At 30.7% G+C, this 19,133-nt stretch overlaps 2 protein-coding genes and 1 long non-coding RNA gene across 3 annotated transcripts; 1 reads left to right on the top strand and 2 right to left on the bottom strand.

The window, feature by feature from the left end:
• Positions 1 to 1,109: 1,109 nt before the first annotated feature.
• On the top strand, positions 1,110 to 1,632 carry LOC123891535 (putative glutaredoxin-C14). Its single transcript, XM_045941417.1, has one exon. It carries the CDS (start codon positions 1,167 to 1,169, stop codon positions 1,563 to 1,565), a length of 399 nt encoding a protein of 132 aa, XP_045797373.1. The 5' UTR covers positions 1,110 to 1,166; the 3' UTR covers positions 1,566 to 1,632.
• Positions 1,633 to 8,170: 6,538 nt separating this feature from the next.
• On the bottom strand, positions 8,171 to 8,961 carry LOC123891534 (putative glutaredoxin-C14). The gene has a single exon (XM_045941416.1). It carries the CDS (start codon positions 8,829 to 8,831, stop codon positions 8,433 to 8,435), a length of 399 nt encoding a protein of 132 aa, XP_045797372.1. The 5' UTR covers positions 8,832 to 8,961; the 3' UTR covers positions 8,171 to 8,432.
• A 2,367-nt stretch (positions 8,962 to 11,328) lies between these two features.
• LOC123891533 lies at positions 11,329 to 16,015 on the bottom strand. The gene is made up of 2 exons (XR_006803146.1): positions 15,429 to 16,015; positions 11,329 to 12,054 (listed from the first exon to the last, which is right to left on the bottom strand). It is a non-coding gene; the product is annotated as an uncharacterized LOC123891533 (long non-coding RNA).
• Positions 16,016 to 19,133: the final 3,118 nt, after the last annotated feature.

Here is a 19,133-nt window from a genome sequence, read left to right as displayed (position 1 = left end):
AAATATATCGGTTATTTAGTAAATTTAAAAAGTACAATTTTTCTTAGAATATTAACTGAGGAGAGTATTTTCTTTTAAAGTTATTTGTGCCCAATTATTTTTTGGAAAATGGTAAACAGTGCCCCCGAGACACTAGTTAAGGATGCAAAAATAGTAATTTGGCATTGGAGTTTGTGCAGTCAACTTCTCGAAAGTTTAAAAAGTGTTATTTTCTTTTCAAAACTTTCTAATTTTGGTTTCCTTAACCAGTGCCCCGGGGGCACCGGTTAGCATGACCCTTATTTTTTATTCCTATAAACTATTTTTTTTTTATTTAAGACAAGGTTTTTTTTGACGCAATATTTAAGACAAGATTGAAAAGTTAGTGATACCAACATTTATAAAGTTAGTGATACCAACATTAATTCCTGATCACACGGTTCTGATTAAATGAGCTTTGAAATCAATCAAAATAATCTCAACTATACATAACAGATCGTACGGTCCAAAATCAAAATTACGTGGAAACTGAAGGAAAAAATACAACAGTAAATTTGCTTTGCGTACACACCGATAATACGGAGTAATTTTTTAAAAATTAATATAATTATAATTGTAAAAGGCGGTGTCATATCAATGTCTGATACCGACATATGTTCTTTACCGGAATACTCCCAACCAGACGAGAATATGTATCCTTACATAATAACAATTTTCTTTTTGTTCTTTTTTGCTTTTCCACTGTTTCAATGAAACATGTATCACCACAGCATGCATATTCACCATTATAGGCAGCTGCAAAATAAAAACACACAGAGAGAGTATATATAATAATAGAGACAAGAGACAAACAACACCTAAGGAAACAGCAGACACGCTCTTCCGACAATAACAGACAAACCAACTATCCTAAGGTCCCCAACATTCATTCATTCTTCCACATACTAACACACTTCTAAATTTTCTCACACCCCTTTCATCCCCTTATAAAACCCTTCTCCTCCTTTCCTCATTTTTCATCATCACAAACACACAAAAAACAGAGCAAAAAACAGAGTTTCATAAAACAGAGTAAAACAGAGTTTTTTTACCCACCGGCCCACCCTTTTGCTTACCTTGTTCAATTCCACTAAAGTTTTTTAATTTCGAATACCCTTTTGATTAATTTATTTAATTCCACTATCACAATGTTCAATCAAGAGAGGCTGATGCATTACCAAGTGGAACCATCATGGAACTACTTCATGAGGTTAAAAACAATGGAAGAAGATCAAATGGAGAGAATAATGAGGCTTGTTTCACAGAGTGCTGTTGTGATATTTAGCATAAGTAGCTGTTGTATGTGTCATGCAATGAAGAGTTTGTTCTGTGGAATGGGAGTGAATGCAATGGTTCATGAAGTTGATGAAGATCCTAAAGGGAAAGAAATGGAAAGAGCATTGATGAGGTTACTTGGAAATTCAACATCACTTCCTGTTGTTTTCATTGGTGGTAAATTAGTTGGTTCTATGGATAGAGTTTTGGCTTTTCATATTAATGGCTCTCTTGTTCCTCTTCTCAAAGATGCTGGTGCTTTGTGGCTTTAGATGATTTTGAATTTACTTTCTTAGTCATTAGAGTTGGATTTATTTATTGATAATGTTTACAAGCTTAATTAGAAAGAGGTTAACAAAATTAAGCACTGATTTATAATGTGTTGTAACTTGTTAGCTTGTTAGGAATTGAAAATGACTTGTGGAAAATAATATTTGGAATTATGTCAATTTTCTTGTGCATTATTAGTTACTAGTAATTTCTAGATTGTATAATTTAGATGCAGACAGACGCGCGCCTGTCTGGTCCGCTAGTAAAGAATAAGTGGCAATACTTTTAAAAAAAAAGTGTGAAGAAGAAAAGATAACATTATAAAAAAAGAAGATAATTTTAAGATTACTCAAAAAATAAATTTTAAAAAATATGCTAATATTGTGTAGAATGGAGCATGTGGAATTCAAAGCAATATAATTTTTGATAAACTCCATGTTAAACCCAATGATAAACATATTATGACCCCGTTTGGATTGTTTTTTTTTCTTTTTCAGTATAATGGTTGTATCAATGTTTAAGTAAATTAATAAAAAAATGTTTATCATAACAAGTTCTCATTTTTAAACTTTACTTGTTCCATCTACATAATATTAACATATTTTTCAAAAATACCTCCGCGAGATCTTAACACCGTTGGTAGGGACAACGTATTATATATTACATTAGTAGTGTTTATATCCTGGACACTCTACTTATTCACCCTTAAGGTGGAATTTCTAACCACTATACTATTAAACATCCACTTATTTTAAATATTATAGTCGCTATCAGTGCCAGCTCCAAAAAAAAATTAGGGCCTCAAAGTTTGTATTTTAGGTAGAGGTATAGTCCAATCTAAACAATCATAAAAAATTAAAAGCGGACTATATGTGTAGGTTTAATCTAAAAGAAGATAACACAATCCAAATTAAATAGATGAATGACTATTTTAGGTTTGTTATAAAGATGATTGACTAGTTTTTGTGTTATTGATGTTATTTTTAAATTAAATAGATAGTTATTCGTTGTAAAATTTTTGTGTTTTTATTTATTAGGAATCCATTTTTATTTTCCGATACGGGCCTCCATATTATCTAGACCGGCCCTGAACGCAGACAAAAAAAATACACCATATTTTCTAGGGACCTAGATTTATTGCCGTCAATAAATATATAGTTTCACGCTATAATTGGTGTTGATTTGAAATTGAACAATTTATAATTAAAATATAGTTTTATAAAATAAAACAATCTCACACACCAATTACTCCCTTCGTCCCAATTTGATTGACACGGTTGACTGTTGTGCATTGTTCACAGAAGTTGTTTTGACTTTACTAATAAACAAAAATAAATATTAACATATAAGATGTTGTTTGATTAGTCTGAATGAATATTTTCAAAATATCAAATTTTTATAATTTTTACTATTATATAATTAAAAATATTAATCGCTAAAGTCATACATCGTCATTCATGAAACAGTCAACTGTATCAATCAAATTGAGACGGAGCGAGTAATATATTTTCTACTTTCTAGTGCCTTGCTCAGTTGCTCTCCATCGAGAAGAATCGACAGTTATCTAGAAGAACTTATTGAAATAAAGTAGCGGGACCCACCCATACCACGTCAGCAGACGGTTAGAATCTGTTCATTCTTCTTCGCTTCTATTCCATTCTATTCTTCTCTTCTCTTCTCTTCTCTTCTCATGAAACTTCTGGAACATTCATATCAATCTTCCAAAACTAACAATCTCATGTCCTTTATAAATCTGCTATATCTTTCTTCCAATAACATCATAAACAGTAGCAACCTTAATCCTCTCAAAAATCACAAACATTATTATTAATACAACAAACAACAGAACATCATGTTTCAATTCAACAACAACAACACGAAAACACCAGCAACACCTTTCCCCTTGTACGGAACCCGATGGAGGAGTTCTCCTCGTAACAACAACAGCACACCGTCGAAGGTTGTTTCAATTCCGGTTCATTTCGTTGGATCAGAGAGAAACAGAGCCGATTCAGCAACGAAGATTCAGAAGGTTGTAAGAGGGTTTCTTGTGAGAAAGAGTTTGAAGAAGATGTTGAAGATGAAGGTTGAATTAGAGGAGATTGAAAAGAAGGTGAATAATGAAGAAACGGTGAAGATGATGAAGAAGGAGCAAAAGGAGAAGGTAAGAATCGGTGAAACCATCATGAATTTGCTTCTTAGGTTGGATTCTGTTAGAGTTTTTCATTGTTGTTATGCTCTTAGGGACTTGAGAAAGTTGCTTATCAAAAGGGCTATTGTTCTTCAAGAATTTGTTGATCAAATTCAAATGATGGCAACCGAGGTTGAAGATGAAAATGGTGAGGGTAAGTGTGATGGGGTTGAAGAGATTTGTTTGGAGAAGGAAGAAGTGGGGTGTGAAGAGGAGAATGAGGGTGGTAAAAATATTGCGGCTTTGGTGAATGGTATGGAGAAGGAAGATGGGGGGTGTGATGAGGAAATTGAGGGAGGTGAAAAAATGGATTCTTTGGTGAATGAGGAGAAAGATGTGGTTGGTGGTGAGGCTAAATTCGTAAAAGAAGAAGAAAATTGTTTGATGGAGGAAAAGGAAGAAGAGGGTGAAGATGAGGATGAGGAGAAGATGGAGGTAGAAGAAGAGAAGGAAGAGAGTGTGGGAACAAGTTTAGTGGAGGAGGGAATTGAGGTGGATAGTGTAGTGGTGAAAGAAGAGGAGGGTAAAATTGGAATTGAATGTGAGGAGGTTGATGGGAATAGGAAAATGTTGAAAAGGATGATGGAAGACAATGAGAAGATGATGGATATGATGGCACAATTGTTTGAGAGGAATGAAAAACAAACAAAACTTCTTACATCTCTCACACAAAGGGTGGAGCAACTTGAGAGATCATTTACTTGTGATAAGTTGAGGAAGAAGAAGAGAAGGAATGTTGATGTCAAACATAGATACTATAATGGTTGCATATGATGATTTTTTATTTCTGTTGTTATTCTTTTGTGATGTATTTTGTTGCCTCTCAACTGTCTCAAGTTGTTTGTGTCTATAATATTTTGTGGCCTTTTGAGATTTATAAACACATTGCCTTTTCTTTAATTTCTCTTAATAGAAAATCTGATATTGCTCCAGCAATTGTCCATATCTCTATGATAGCAAAGTGTTATGTGATTTTCAAGTATTTAAATTACTTAGTGTTACAACAGATTAAATTTAAGTTGTTAGGCAATTGTGATGGCAGCAAAATGGATTTTGCTTATAATATGTCCCTAATCAGGGTAGTTCAGTAAGACCACCACGATTGGACATTGCAGAAACAGGTCCATATTCAGAAAAATGCAATTAACATTAGTAATAAAATAATAGGCATGCTTGCTTGACTTATGAGAATTTTGATAAATTTAAAAGGTTGGAAAATACAACACATTCTCATCATTACTGCAATACACAACATTTTTTATTAAACACAATATAGCTTATATTGGTGGACAGTGGTTTGCAAAGGTTTTTTTGTTGAACACAATACAGGTTAGGTAACATTAGCTTACATTGAACACAACAGTCATTGTGTATTGGTAGGAATACCACATGATATGCGATCCTCAGAGTCATCAAAACCAAATAGGCGAATAGCCGAATAATGATGTTTAGTTCAAAGTTGTTGGAAACGAGTTTTTACTTTAACACATTTAGTCTAGCTGGAATCGGAACATAAACTCGGTTGTAAATTCATAGAGTTTACTTCATATTAAAATTATATTTATAACTTATTTAATTTTTAACTTAATTTGAATTAAAAAAATTATTTTTAACCTAAAAATTTAAGTGTAATAAATATTAATTAAAGAAAATATAAAAAATTAAATATATTATTATTTTTAAATTCAAAAATTAATTTTAAATATTAGATAATTCACACTTAATTGGTTTTCTCTCATTCTCATCAATTAAATATGACTATATCATGCATTTCAGTAACAAATATTGTTGTTATTGGTTGAAAATATACATGTTGGAAAGCCTTAATTTTCCTAACAAATGGCACCAACAACTATATACCTACAATATATCTTGTAAAAAGTAATATCATTTTTTTCATTTATTAAATATGATTCTTTAAATCATGGATGTCACGTAAAAATGAATATTATATATATTTTTGAACAATCAATATATATATATATATATATATATATATATATATAAATTTATTTTTTTTAACAATGAATAGTATATATATTGAAATATAAAGTGATTGTATCGTAAATTTTAACCCCTGTTATTTTATTTTTACGAAACCTCTATTACATTTATGTATCTACTATTTATCAAGTAACATATTATATTTCAATAATTGTATAATTTTTTTTAATATGCTATTAAAATATCAAAATCTAATTACTTGTATGTTTCGTCTCTTATATGTTTTTATCTATTCTTTTGTGTATTTTTCTTTTTTCTTTCTTATTCTCGCACATATGCATAAAGTAAAAGAGACGTTGTTTCCTATTGGTTGCTATAAACAAAAATTCATTTTTAAAATAATTGAATAATTGATATACTTATCTATAATATATTAAACTTTATTAAAATACGCACGAGTGTAAAAAAATATTACAATTCTAATTATTTATTATTAATATTATATTATATGTATTTTTAAAAAGAGTGCTCTTTATAAAAAATATTTTAGCTTAAAAACGTTCAAGTAGGTAAAAACATGCGAGTTTAAATGATTTTACCGATTTTATAGAGAGTTAAATCGTGTAAACTCGTTTTGACTTGCGATATTACTCAAAACTATTTTAACTTTGATTTACACGAAAGTCGTACCTAAAAACGTAGAATCAATAGAGTTTACGATTCAAAAAGAAATTTTAACAACTTTGGTTTAGTTAGAGTTTCAATCAGTTAGTTTTTTTTTTTTACAAAAGTTTTAATTAGTTAGTTAATTAGATAATAGCTCCATACAAGAGCATCAATTGTACTCATTTAATAGGCCCCAATACAAGGATCGAATATGCATATGATGATAATTAAACGGCTAAAATTGTTTTCATGTGTGAAATCAAGATCTATTACAATGTCAAACATTTAAATTAGGCTTAAATGTAAAAGGGGATAAAAGTGAGGGCTAAATTCAAGCATTTGAATCTAGGAGGGCCAAAATTAAGTAATTAGGAAACTTGGGTGGCCAAAACTGCATTTAAGCTTAATTACTTATTTGGTCAAACACGGATGAAATCCATTGCACCGTTCTTCCCATGTCAACTTCGGTAACCTTACTTGAAGGAATAACCATTGAAAGCGGACATGTTGTTAGATTATGTGAATTATGTTGTTTAGTATTTTTTATTTTATTTTTTATATAATTGAAGTGATCAAGATTATTTATAGTAAATGTGCTGAACAAGATTTTTATTTTTAAAAAGATTACTTTATTTCCCCAGCAATTCTATGACAAATTAGTAACATAGCGCAACTTAGAAGCTTTGTCTAAATTGTAGCCAAGCAAAAGTATCTATAAGTGATAAAAGAATGACATAATTGTAGCTAAATACTTATTTCCGAGAACATCAAATCCTAAAATCGAGCATTGAAGTTTATAAATTTTTCTTGCAGCTGATGCCTTAGATGTTCTAGCTCAAATGAAGAAATTAGAGGGTGATAAGCTTCCTAATGGAGAGGGAGAGAAAGAATTTAATCAGCAAGGTTTAGTTTTTGTGCTACCGGAACTTAAGTTGTTTGTTGTGCATATATTTTTGTTCTGTCTCCGATTTAAGTATTTAAAGATGAAATTGTGGAAAGTCAACATGTGAGAAAAACCAATAGAAATGACCATCAGAGTTTGTTTGGTTCGAATTAGATGGAGGAGAGTGGAGGTGAATGGATAATCTTGGCAAAAAAAACGTATATTAAATCATTTTTTATAAAAAAACATTTTTTATTAAATCATTTTTTTCTTAAATCATTTAAAAAAAAAAACGTTTTTTATTCTTGAAAACAAAAACAAAATTTTAAAACAAAATATTTAAAATGTCCCCTCACAATTTAATTTAAAATGTTCTATGAATTTAAAATATTCACTTTAGCAATTTAAAACGTTTTTTTAACCAATCAAATCTCTCTAATAATCGAGACTTTTTGTTTTTAATATTTTTTTTCTAAGAATAAAAAACATTTTTTTTATTAAAAAAAAAATTAATAAAAAAAAACCTTTTTTGGTCAAGATTATCCTCTCACATTCCCTCCCCTCTCATCCATCTACTTCGAACTAAACAGACCCGGAAAAACTGAAAAGAGGAAGACTGAAAAAGGTTTGCATTAATTAGGTGGTTAGTTAATCCTCTAATGATAGCTCTATATAAGAGTATCAATTGTACTAATCCTTATGGGAAAGTTAGATAAACTTAAAGCTTGGAAATATGCCATTGTATTTTGTCTCAAACCTTACTTTTAAACCCAAATGCAACGTAAAAAGATGGATATCGTGAGAAAAACATATATTGCCACTTGTTTAGAAAACATTGATTTTGTCAATTAGTTCGCAAAATTGCGTTCAAATTCCACTATGCTACCATGCTACAATAGTTGCAATAATATGACAACATTTTGTACTAAATAAAGAACCGCAGAACCGCGGAAACTTCTTCACTAATCAAAGTGATGTAGAATGAAAAGAGCAAAGGGAATGCCTTGTTTTGTATTTCTTAAGCTTATGCTATGGATAGAGACATACACATAAGTGAAACAGAAAAGAGGTTACCTACACATTATAAGTCAGTGCTTAATTATATTAATCTCTCTAATTAAGCATGTAAACATTATCACTAATTAAATCCAACTCTAATGACTAAGAAACTAAATTCATAATCTTCTAAAGCCACAAAGCACCAGCATCTTTGAGGAGAGGAACAAGAGAGCCATTAATATGAAAAGCCAAAACTCTATCCATAGAACCAACTAATTTACCACCAATGAAAACAACAGGAAGTGATGTTGAATTTCCAAGTAACCTCATCAATGCTCTCTCCATTTCTTTCCCTTTAGGATCTTCATCAACTTCATGAACCATTGCATTCACTCCCATTCCACAGAACAAACTCTTCATTGCATGACACATACAACAGCTACTTATGCTAAATATCACAACAGCACTCTGTGAAACTAGTCTCATTATTCTCTCCATTTGATCTTCTTCCATTGTTTTTAACCTCATGAAGTAGTTCCATGATGGTTCCACTTGGTAATGCATCAGCCTCTCTTGATTGAACATTGTGATAGTGGAATTAAACAAATTAATCAAAAGGGTATTCGAAATTAAAAAACTTTAGTGGAATTGAACAAGGTAAGCAAAAGGGTAGGTGAAAATACTCTGTTTTATGAAACTCTGTTTTTTTGCTCTGTTTTTTCTGATGATGAAAAATGAGGAAAGGGGAAGAAGGGTTTTATAAGGGGATGAAAGGGGTGTGAGAAAATTTAGAAGTGTGTTAGTATGTGGAAGAATGAATGAATGTTGGGGACCTTAGGATAGTTGGTTTGTCTGTTATTGTCGGAAGAGCGTGTTCTGCTGTTTCCTTAGGTGTTGTTTGTCTATTGTCTCTATTATTGGAGTTCTCTCTCTCTCTATCTATGTGAGTTTGTAGTTTGCAGGAGGTGGCTATAATAATGGTTATTACTCGAGGTGAATATGCATGCTGTGAAAGAATGTTGTGGATATTAGGGTACATTATGTTTTTGAAACAGTGGAAAAAGTAAAAAAGAACAAAAGAAAACATGGTAGTTATAGAGTATATTAGTCTAAGGAGTATGAGGTCAGAAGCTGATTTTTAGCTTAGGAAAGGTGGCTTTGTGTCTAAGATACAGCAAGTTAAAGGAATACAGCTGAAGTATTAGTAGTAGTTTATTTCCTATTTATTTTTTTCTTTTAAAATAGGTTAAAATTGTTTTTCGTGTTTATAAAATTACTAAATTTTGTTTTTTTTTGTATCTATAAAAAAATGTCATATTTCGATGCCTATAAAATTATTATGCATGTAGTTTTAGTCTATGGTATTAAACTAAGAATATTTTTTTAATGATTATTTTGTAGACATGTTAAAGACATTATAAAAAGTTCATTGAAAAATCCTTCAAAACAAATAAAAAAATTCATTGAAAAAAAAGTCAAAAATTGATTTTTAAATTGAGATTTTCGTTAATTTTATCTTTATTTTTTAAAATTTAGAAAAATTATCTAATTATTCTCATTTTAAAAAATTCTAAATTTTTGTAAATAAACTTTTTATATTATTCTAAACATGCTTAAAAAAAAAATTAGAATACCAAAAAATCACACATGTACTCGACCAAAACTTTAGAGTACCAAAAAAATTTACCTTAGACCCTAAGAGGGATTAAGGTTCACTGCTATGGTTAATATACGTAGTTTTCAATCTCGGTTATCAATTTAAGATTGAATGGCTTAAATTAAAAATTGTATTTTTTTATTTAAAATCATGTCAACCGTTGATATATAATCCAACGACAGATATTGATTACTGCATCCTGGTGTAACAACATTAAATCTTTTCCCCCTATGAGTCAATGAATTTTGCTTATGGAAGTATCAATTTTTTACAAAGGTATTATGAATTGAAAAGTGAAAAGAAGATCAAGTACTGTAATAGAAGAAGCCTGCAAAAGTGATATGTCCTTGTTGTCGACCAAAGAAACCTCCTTTGTTGTTCATTTTGTATTTTTTATTTTGTTTCTGACATGCATTACACCATATGCTTCTAGTAATAGTTGTATTATTCTGTCTTTAGCATTTGTTCATAAACTGCAAATGTGAATTCAGCATCTCTAGAGTCAATGTCAAACATGCATGCTTCCTTCCTTCCTTCATCCAAATTCGTTTAATCACTATCATCATCATTCACAAAAAGAACAACTAGTAGTACATAGTACAATGTTTACCTTAGTCCTTTTTATTTTATTTTAATGTTCTTTGCGCAACTACGTAGATTAATACTAAGATTCATTTAAAAAATTGATATTTTCAATAAATATTTTTTAATACATACTGATCAGAGATAATAATTGTGATTTTAAAAATAGTTGAAATTGAAATCAATTTTTTTATATAAATAATTTCATGGATGTAATTGATTTATATTGTAAAATATGTTTAGATTGATCGGCGTATATAAATTCACAGTAATTTTTAGTAAACCACGATTTTGTAAGGATGAGTTAGACTTAATATAAAAATTTAAGATCGTATTAGAGCCTTCTTCATGATTTGTTAGGCCGCCTGCTATCAGGTTTCTGATCGGGCCATCCACCATTTATATTTGTGCCCCAAGTCCAATAGTATTGGACACGAGAGGATGTGTTTAGAAGTCTGACATCAGTTACGAGATGACCTGAGTATGTGTTTAAAGTAGAGACAATTCTCACGTATAGAATTGGACTCAATACTCAATAGCGATGCGGGAGTAGCCAGAAGTCGAACACTTACAGAAATTATTGTTTTCTGTTAAAATAAATGTTAACTTGAACTGATTAATTTGAAATCAATTATCTCCATAATAATCAAAATGCCAAGAATATATTGTGAAGACATCTAGCTGCTTTCCAAATTCCTATTCAGCTATATGGCTAATGAAAGTGTAAATAAAACTGGCAGGAAGCATGCATGCCGTTTGCAGAGTTTGTTTGTGTGGTATGAAAAGTGAGAGTCAAGGCACATAACATTTTACTGTAGCAGAATGGAATCTCAATTAGTCAAGTCGAAACAAAACTAGTAGTACATTTATTGAAATAAGTTTTAAGACATGTTAAAAGCATTTATTTTAAAAAATCTAGTTTTGAAAGTGTTTTGTGTTTGGTACAATACTGAAGAGTTTAGGTTCAGTATGATTGACGTTGAGCTTGGTAGGGAGGACCACAGTTCGATCCCCTACAATTACGATCAGGAGGGGCTGAAACCACTTGATGCCAGAACTGACCCCGTACCAGATTAAACTGGTGGTGAAAAAAAATATTGAAGAGTTTAAAGAATTTAATCATATTTGTGGGGAAATGTACAGTACTATATATGTGTTGAGGAGTTGTGAGGTGTTGGGAGGTTGTATGCGTGGAGACTTAGGTTTAGCTGCGTGGAGTTTCGTATCGACTCTCAAGTCCTTGCGTAGATGCTTAGAAATGATAATTAGTGTACTTCTTGTTGGAACATCGTTCTCAAGATTCGGCATCTTCTTTAGATGGTGCAAAGTTAAGATTAGGCGTCTTCTTGTTGGAACAATGGCACTCCAGAACTACATAGATTTCCCCACCAACTCTACGAATCCCTACTATCTGCATCCAAACGAAAATCCGGTTTTGGTTATTGTTTCTCCTTCTTTAACCGCCAAAAACTTTCATTTTTTCCCAATTCAATGAGAATGAGTTTTCTTTTCCATTTTGATCCTCTTGTCAACATGGTATCAGAGTGTCCACTCGTGTAACAAGACCCCCTAGTTACTTACAGGACTATCACTGCAATAAAATATTAGTATATATTTAACAAAAAAATAAACTTAATAACTTTGTACTAGCATTTAAATAATGGAGAAGTTAATTTTGGATAATATGTAAACCAAATGGGTAAAATAGAGATGACTTACCAGTAGTAGTAAGTATAGGGAAGTAGTATGCATAGATTAGATTATGTTATGGAATGTTCACCTAAAGCAGTGACAAAGTGACAGTTGGTGTTGAAGGCAAAGGCAGGCGTGGCCTTCCCTCTTCAAAACCGCATGCCTGCCTACTTTCTCCTCATTCAGGCGGCGGAAACTGTACTTACGTAGCCACACTTTTTAGTTTCATTTGTCTTTTTGTGTTACACTTATTACATTGGAAATCACACATGATTTCTTTCCTCTTTCAACTCTTTTTTTATACACTTGTATTAACTCATCGGCACATCTCAACTTTCCTTTTATACTACTGTATTTTTTTATACTTTTTTATTTATTTAATTTTGGGTTTTTATTAACTTTATTTTGTGCTCGCCACAAACTACGGATTTCAGTGGGCTGATTCGTAATAATGCCAGTACGTTTCTTGAAGGTTTTTATGGTACCGCGAGTCAGTCAAACATTCTTTATGCTGAGATCATGACAGTGTTACATGGTCTGGGGTTATGCTGGAATAAGGGGTTCCATAATGTTGTATGCTTCTCTGATTCTCTGCTGTCAAGTTGATAAAGGAGGGTGTTTCAAACTATCATAGTTTGGCAAATGAGGTTCACAAAATTCAGCAATTATTCGGAAGAGATTGGAGGTGGTGATTGACCATACTCTTTGGGAAGGCAACAAGTGTGCAGACCTTTTGGCTAAATTGAGAGCTTCAGCGAATTCTCCTCTGGTATTGTTAACAGCTCCCCCTACCGAGTTGCTCAGTCTTATTGACGCTGACGCTGGGGGTGTGATTTTTATTAGGGAGTAGTCACTTTTGTTTTGTTTTTCTCTTTTTTTCTCTCTCTTGTAACCAAAAAAAACTTTATTTCAACTTCTCAATGTGTTCTTGTCAACAAAATAAAAAACATTTGAATGTGTTGCTAAAGGGTTTGTAAAGGTATCCCCTTGTTAATTCATTTTGGATTTATGATTGTAATATTTTGTGGTGAATTTTTTTTCTTTCCATAAATTTCCTGTTGTGAATCCGAAGAAACCACATCATGTTTGTTGTTTTATTCATTTGCTCCACACACTAAGGATTTTTGGTGTGGTTTCTTCGGATTCACAATATTTTCGGTGCACCCCCTTAAAATATAATAATGTAAAATTATTAGCAGAATCTATTTAAGACCAAACTTATGTACAGTGCCTTATACATAGTTTTTCCTGTGCTAGATACATGGAGGTGATTATTATTATTTAAAAATAGTTTTCTTTTTTTCTTTTTTATTAAAAAATATTAAAAACTACCTTTTTGTGAGAGGAACAGAAAAAACTGCATCTAAAACAATGCATATAAGTTTTGTCCATCTATTTAATAGAAAAATTTGAGGTGTTGGGTTGAATGAATTATTAGAGCATTCACGGACGTTTCACCTTTTAGCATTAAGTTAAATAAATAAACATCCTTGTACCAAAAAAAAAAAAAAACAAGAAGTTAAATAAACATCCTCATAGAGAAAATTTTCTCCTTATGGAGAAGGGTGACCATAGAACAACCCTAGTTACTTGGGAGACTCATTTAATAATTGTTTTTGAGGTAGTAAATTGGAAAGATTTCAAACTTATTACAAAATTATAAAGATCGAGTTATATGTAGATTATACTTGAATTGATCGAATGAGATGAACTGATATATATATATATATATATATATATATATATATATATATATATATATATATATATATATATATATATATATATATATATATATATATGAGAGGGATGATATGAGGTTCTATTATTTGGTTATTTAAAAAAGTATCGAGTGGAATTGAATATAATCTATTCAATTTCATTCATTTCCACTATTTATTCACGTAACTTCTTATAACTTTATTCCGGAGAATTCGAATTCAATTTCTAATAAGAATCATTTTTATCAGATTTGATTTACCTCACGTAGCTGAACTCTGGATTATCAGACCCCCTTTTCCTGATAACCGGAGGGTTAAAAACTTCTTAATCTATAATTTGATTAATATCAAATTATTTTTTCTTCCTTATTTGCAAGAAATTAATATTGTTTACTCATACCTATTGTATATGTTAGGACTTAAAACACGTGAGGAGAGTTCAACCCAAAATATTAGCCTAGTTGAGATTGAGAGAGTCTCATGATTTAAGTTACACATTAAGCACTTTGATATACTCGATCTTGGCCTCCTAACGGTACATTTTTTTCATTATCCTAATTGCTTTAAAATTACTTCTCTCTAATAATAATGTCAATTCCAGTTGAGAAAGATTCAGCTATACTAGATTCGAGAAAGATTCAGCTATACTAGATTCGTCTGCCTTTGATTCAGTTCACCCTTTGCTCGACTGTAGGTTGTTTTCATCTACAAACTGAAAATCTTTTTTGGGTGTAAACTCACCCGGCTGCTTCATTTTAGCGATGCATGATTTTTTTTTTTTTGTTTATAATTATCTGGTTCCTAAGGGAAAGAGGCGCGAGGTAAGTAAAATCTGGCCAAGAAATTGTTCCGTCCAGGAATCGAACCCGGGTTCTCCCGAAATTGTCCTTTTTGTGAAGCTCATTAACCACTTGAGCCCAATGACTTGGTTAGCGATGCATAAATTTAATTTGGAGCTAATGTGACATAAAACAGTTGAACAACAAGTCGTCTTGCACAAATTAAATTCAACCAGCACAAATTTCCTTCATCTTGAAATGATGATCATGCTTAAGAAATGTAAATTGAAGTAGGTTAGACATTATATGACTTGCTACTATATATATGGTCTTTGTTGCTTTTGAGAAATCATATTATTTTTCAAGCACATAATTTCTCATGAATGAAATTGTTGAGAATTCACTTATAATTGTTTATGAAATCAAAGTGATTAGTCACATTTAACTAAATTTCTCAATAAGTATACCAAATTAACTACTTTTACTTATAATCTGAACTAGAGACGGTAATAATCTAAACATGGCAATTATATTCTCGATTGTTAGATTAATCCAACGACTTACTAGTTAATATACAAACAAAAAAAAAAGTAAAAAAGGGAAAACAAAATCTTTGTTGACTCTTGTAGTATATACTTTGATAGATTAATTATCTGTAAATGTTAAACCATAGTATGGTTAATGTTAAGAAGTCTCATATTGGACATGAGTTGATCTGGATATGAATTTATAAGTAAGAGACAATTCTAACCTTACAAGTCGATTTTGTAGAATCGAGTTATGCTTGTCTCACAATTCTAAGAGTTATGGCTTTTAGTCTCCAGCTTCCAAAGGTGCAGGTGCAATCTTGGTGCTACATTGGATTATATAAATTATACCACAACTAGAAAATACAGCAAATACAACAAAAGCAAAAGCAAATATTACAAATAAAGAAATTCCAAATCCTGTCCACAACACATCTTGATTTTTTCGAGTTGATCTCTTTGGTACATTTCCAAATTCCTTTACGAAATGGCTCACTAAAATGCAGCAAAAACAAACCATAACTACACTAAAGAAAAGTGAAAGTGCAAGAATTACAATTTTTGACTTTCCATTTAACATTTCTTTTTGGTTTCCAAAGATAAATATGAAATGAATTTGAGAGAAAAGGAAAAGAAATTGTTTCAATAGACTAATTTATTTTTTTCATAGCAAAGGTGTAACAATGTTGAGAATATAATTATATATATATAGGTGGCCTTGGCACTATAGACTTCTTTTTTAATGAGAAAAAAATTATTGAAGCTAATTCCAGAGATACTCGTAACTCTCATCACAAAACAGGTTATTTTATAATATTTTTTTTTTTAATATTATTGAGTTTAATATGTATATATATTTTATGATATATTTAATATATATGTAAATGTGATGTATATTATTATATGTATAATGTATTGAGGGGGCAATACATCATAAGCATTTAGCGAAAAGGTGTGATGCACTAATTGTTTTGTGCTTGTGAAACGTTGATCAAATATATCCAAGAGTTAAGAATGATAATTTTTCAAAAAAAAAAAACGACAAAGTTAAGAATAATAAATACTATATACTATATGGATTGAGCCACAAACTTTTAATTACCATTTATTTTATATGATATTGAATTCTTATTTGATGTACTAAGCTTCAAACACAAGAGTTATGAAACCATGTAGTTGAGGTCTATGTGAGCTTAAGTTGGTAGCGGTCGAAATTTAAACTAACAACATTCCATTTAATATTTATGCGTGAAATTCTAACTACTAAACAACTTTAAAAAAAATCCACCTAGGTAAGTTTATACATTAATGAACTCGTTAAGAGAATCGGTATTTGAATTTTTGGAGGGTTAAAAAAATTAATACTCCATGGATAAAATTGTAACATTGGTTAACTAATATTTAAACATGAATTTTTTAACACCAAATTTTAATTATTTCCCTGCTGTGAGCAAATGGATAAGATGCAACTATGAACTAAGCAAATATACAAGCATTTCAAAGGTTTCTCTTGATTTTGTATAATACTATTTTTTTTGGGTCAAGAGATTTTGCATAATACTTTATTTGGAGGCTTTACTGGCTTTTCAATATTGTAAGATTTTAACTAGCATAACATATGGTTGTCAAAAAAAAAAAAACTAGCATAACATATAGTACTTATTTTGATTTTATAATTGCTATTTAAATATACATATTAAAGACTTTTTATGGTTATGAACAATTTATTTGAATTTAAATAATCTATCAACATAAACATTCGTGTGAGTGTGAGTGTTTAGAGAACTTATAAAAATAGTTTATGTTATTGTTCATAATTTTATTTTCAAATTGTTCCTTATAAAAAAAATCGAAATGAGTAATTAAGAAAAAACAAGTTAATGTTTACATACAAGCAATTTAGTCACATTAATTTATTAGATAAAAGTTTGTACACAAAACAGTTAATTAAGCATCAAATTACAACATTTTGTGTGAGAGTTTAACGATCCAATTAAGCACACGTTACGTTCCAGAAGTTAATCGATGTGATGATTTTCTTGCAAAGATGGAAGCCTCAAATAACGTTGCTAGAATGAAGATTTTTAATGACCCTCCAAATTGGTTTGAGTATTTTGTTTTTCTCTTATGGTTGTCATTGTTAACAATGGTGGACATGTGAAAAATAGAGATTGAAATGAGTCATAAGAAATTATATTCATTTCTCACTTGTAAGGTGTTTGTAATGTGCTTTCCAATCTTAGATCTATCCCAAAGAGTACTCAATGATTAAATCATGACCATCCAATGATTATCTCTTTGCCTTTCTAAGTGTTTCCCAAAACCCCTAACTCCAAAAATTGCAAACTATCAGAAATTGTAGGTTTAATTTTCATATCCTATTACACCACGCGCCTCACGCATCATTAAAAACTCAGGCATATGCCCTCACACACCACTTCCCTACGCCTCACGCACGAGAGAGGTGAAAATACACTGCAACAACAAAACCACATGCTTGAATATGCGCCTCGTGCGCAAGACAAAGATGAATCATGATTTCCAATAATAATAAAAACTAATCCACTTTGTTGATAACACGATACTACACTTTTCTTTATATCCACAAACTTCTACTTTATGAAGTGAGAATGACACCAATTACCGTTAGAGTTTTGAATAGTTTTCAAACATCGTAGATCATACAAGACACTTTTACACTTTAGAATACCTTTTAATATTATTGATTTGAAACAAATATGTATTCAAAATAAGGATGCATAAATTAAAGGAAAATTTTCATTAAACATCAATTAGGAACATCCTATGACTACAACATATATTATTTCTTTAGACACCAAATCAACTATATTAATGAACCATGTCTACAAAGTTTGACAAGATTTGCTCTTTAGGCCCCCCAAAATTGCTATAGGATCCCAAAAATTCCAAAATATCCTTGGATTTAGCCTCAGGCCCCCAATAATTCGAATTCGGGTCGTAGAACCCAAAACCGCTTAATTTCGGTAAATAGAAACCAAAAACGCTATGACCATGAATAATACTGGGCACTTTCTCAACCCAGATTGAATCTGATCTACCTAAAGTATATTGGGCCAATAAATGGGCCGCTTTGTTACAATTCCTTTTAGCAAGAGAATTTTCTTGGCATCTACCAATTTTCTCATGGGCGCTTCAAAATTACCAAATTACTATTGTCCGCTACTTAAGTAGTGAACGTGTAAAATCTTAAAAATTTCATGTTAGATATGTTTTTTTTTCCCTCAAATTTCTCATTTTTATACGTTTTCTACTTAAGTAGCGAACGTGTCAAATCTTGAAAATTTCATGTTAGGGTTTTTTTCTTTCTCAAATTTCTCATTTTTAACGTCGACTACTTAAATAGCAAACATGTCAAATCTTAAAAATTTCATGTTAGAGGGTGTTTTTATTTTTCTCATTTTTATAACATCAACTACTTAAATTTTTATTTTTTTGGTAAGGTAAAATGCTACTTAATAGCGGAAAGGTAAAAATAAAAATGAGAAGGATAAGTAAGAAACACATAGAGTGCCAAAAGAATCTTTCTTCTAGCAAACCAAGACATGATCTTATCAAAAGATGATTGAAGTATTGAATTGAAACAGCAGTCCCTATAGCAAATAAATACCATGATGTTCAGTACCTAAAATAAACAGCCGCATGTCACAAAATTAGAACTTAGTTGGTTGGTAGGTAATGAAATAAGAAAAAGAAAATTAAAATTAGAATAATTCAAGAATAATCAAGTTACAAAAACTATATTTACTTTACGGAGAAGAAATAAAAAAGATCAATTGGTTGGGACATCAGCATTTTATATGCAGGAGCCAGGGTTTGAACCCTGGACACTCCACTTATCCATCTTTAAAGGTGGAATTTCAAGCCACTAGGCTACCTGACCAAAAAAA

Source organism: Trifolium pratense, linkage group LG6, assembly GCF_020283565.1.
Source record: "Trifolium pratense cultivar HEN17-A07 linkage group LG6, ARS_RC_1.1, whole genome shotgun sequence".
Taxonomy (NCBI): domain Eukaryota; kingdom Viridiplantae; phylum Streptophyta; class Magnoliopsida; order Fabales; family Fabaceae; genus Trifolium; species Trifolium pratense.
This window is presented reverse-complemented; position numbering and strand designations above follow the sequence as displayed.

Excerpts from the sequence above, each read along its gene's own strand:
- LOC123891534 (XM_045941416.1), bottom strand. The coding sequence starts at position 8,831 with ATGTTCAATCAAGAGAGGCTGATGCATTACCAAGTGGAACCATCATGG.
- LOC123891535 (XM_045941417.1), top strand. The coding sequence starts at position 1,167 with ATGTTCAATCAAGAGAGGCTGATGCATTACCAAGTGGAACCATCATGG.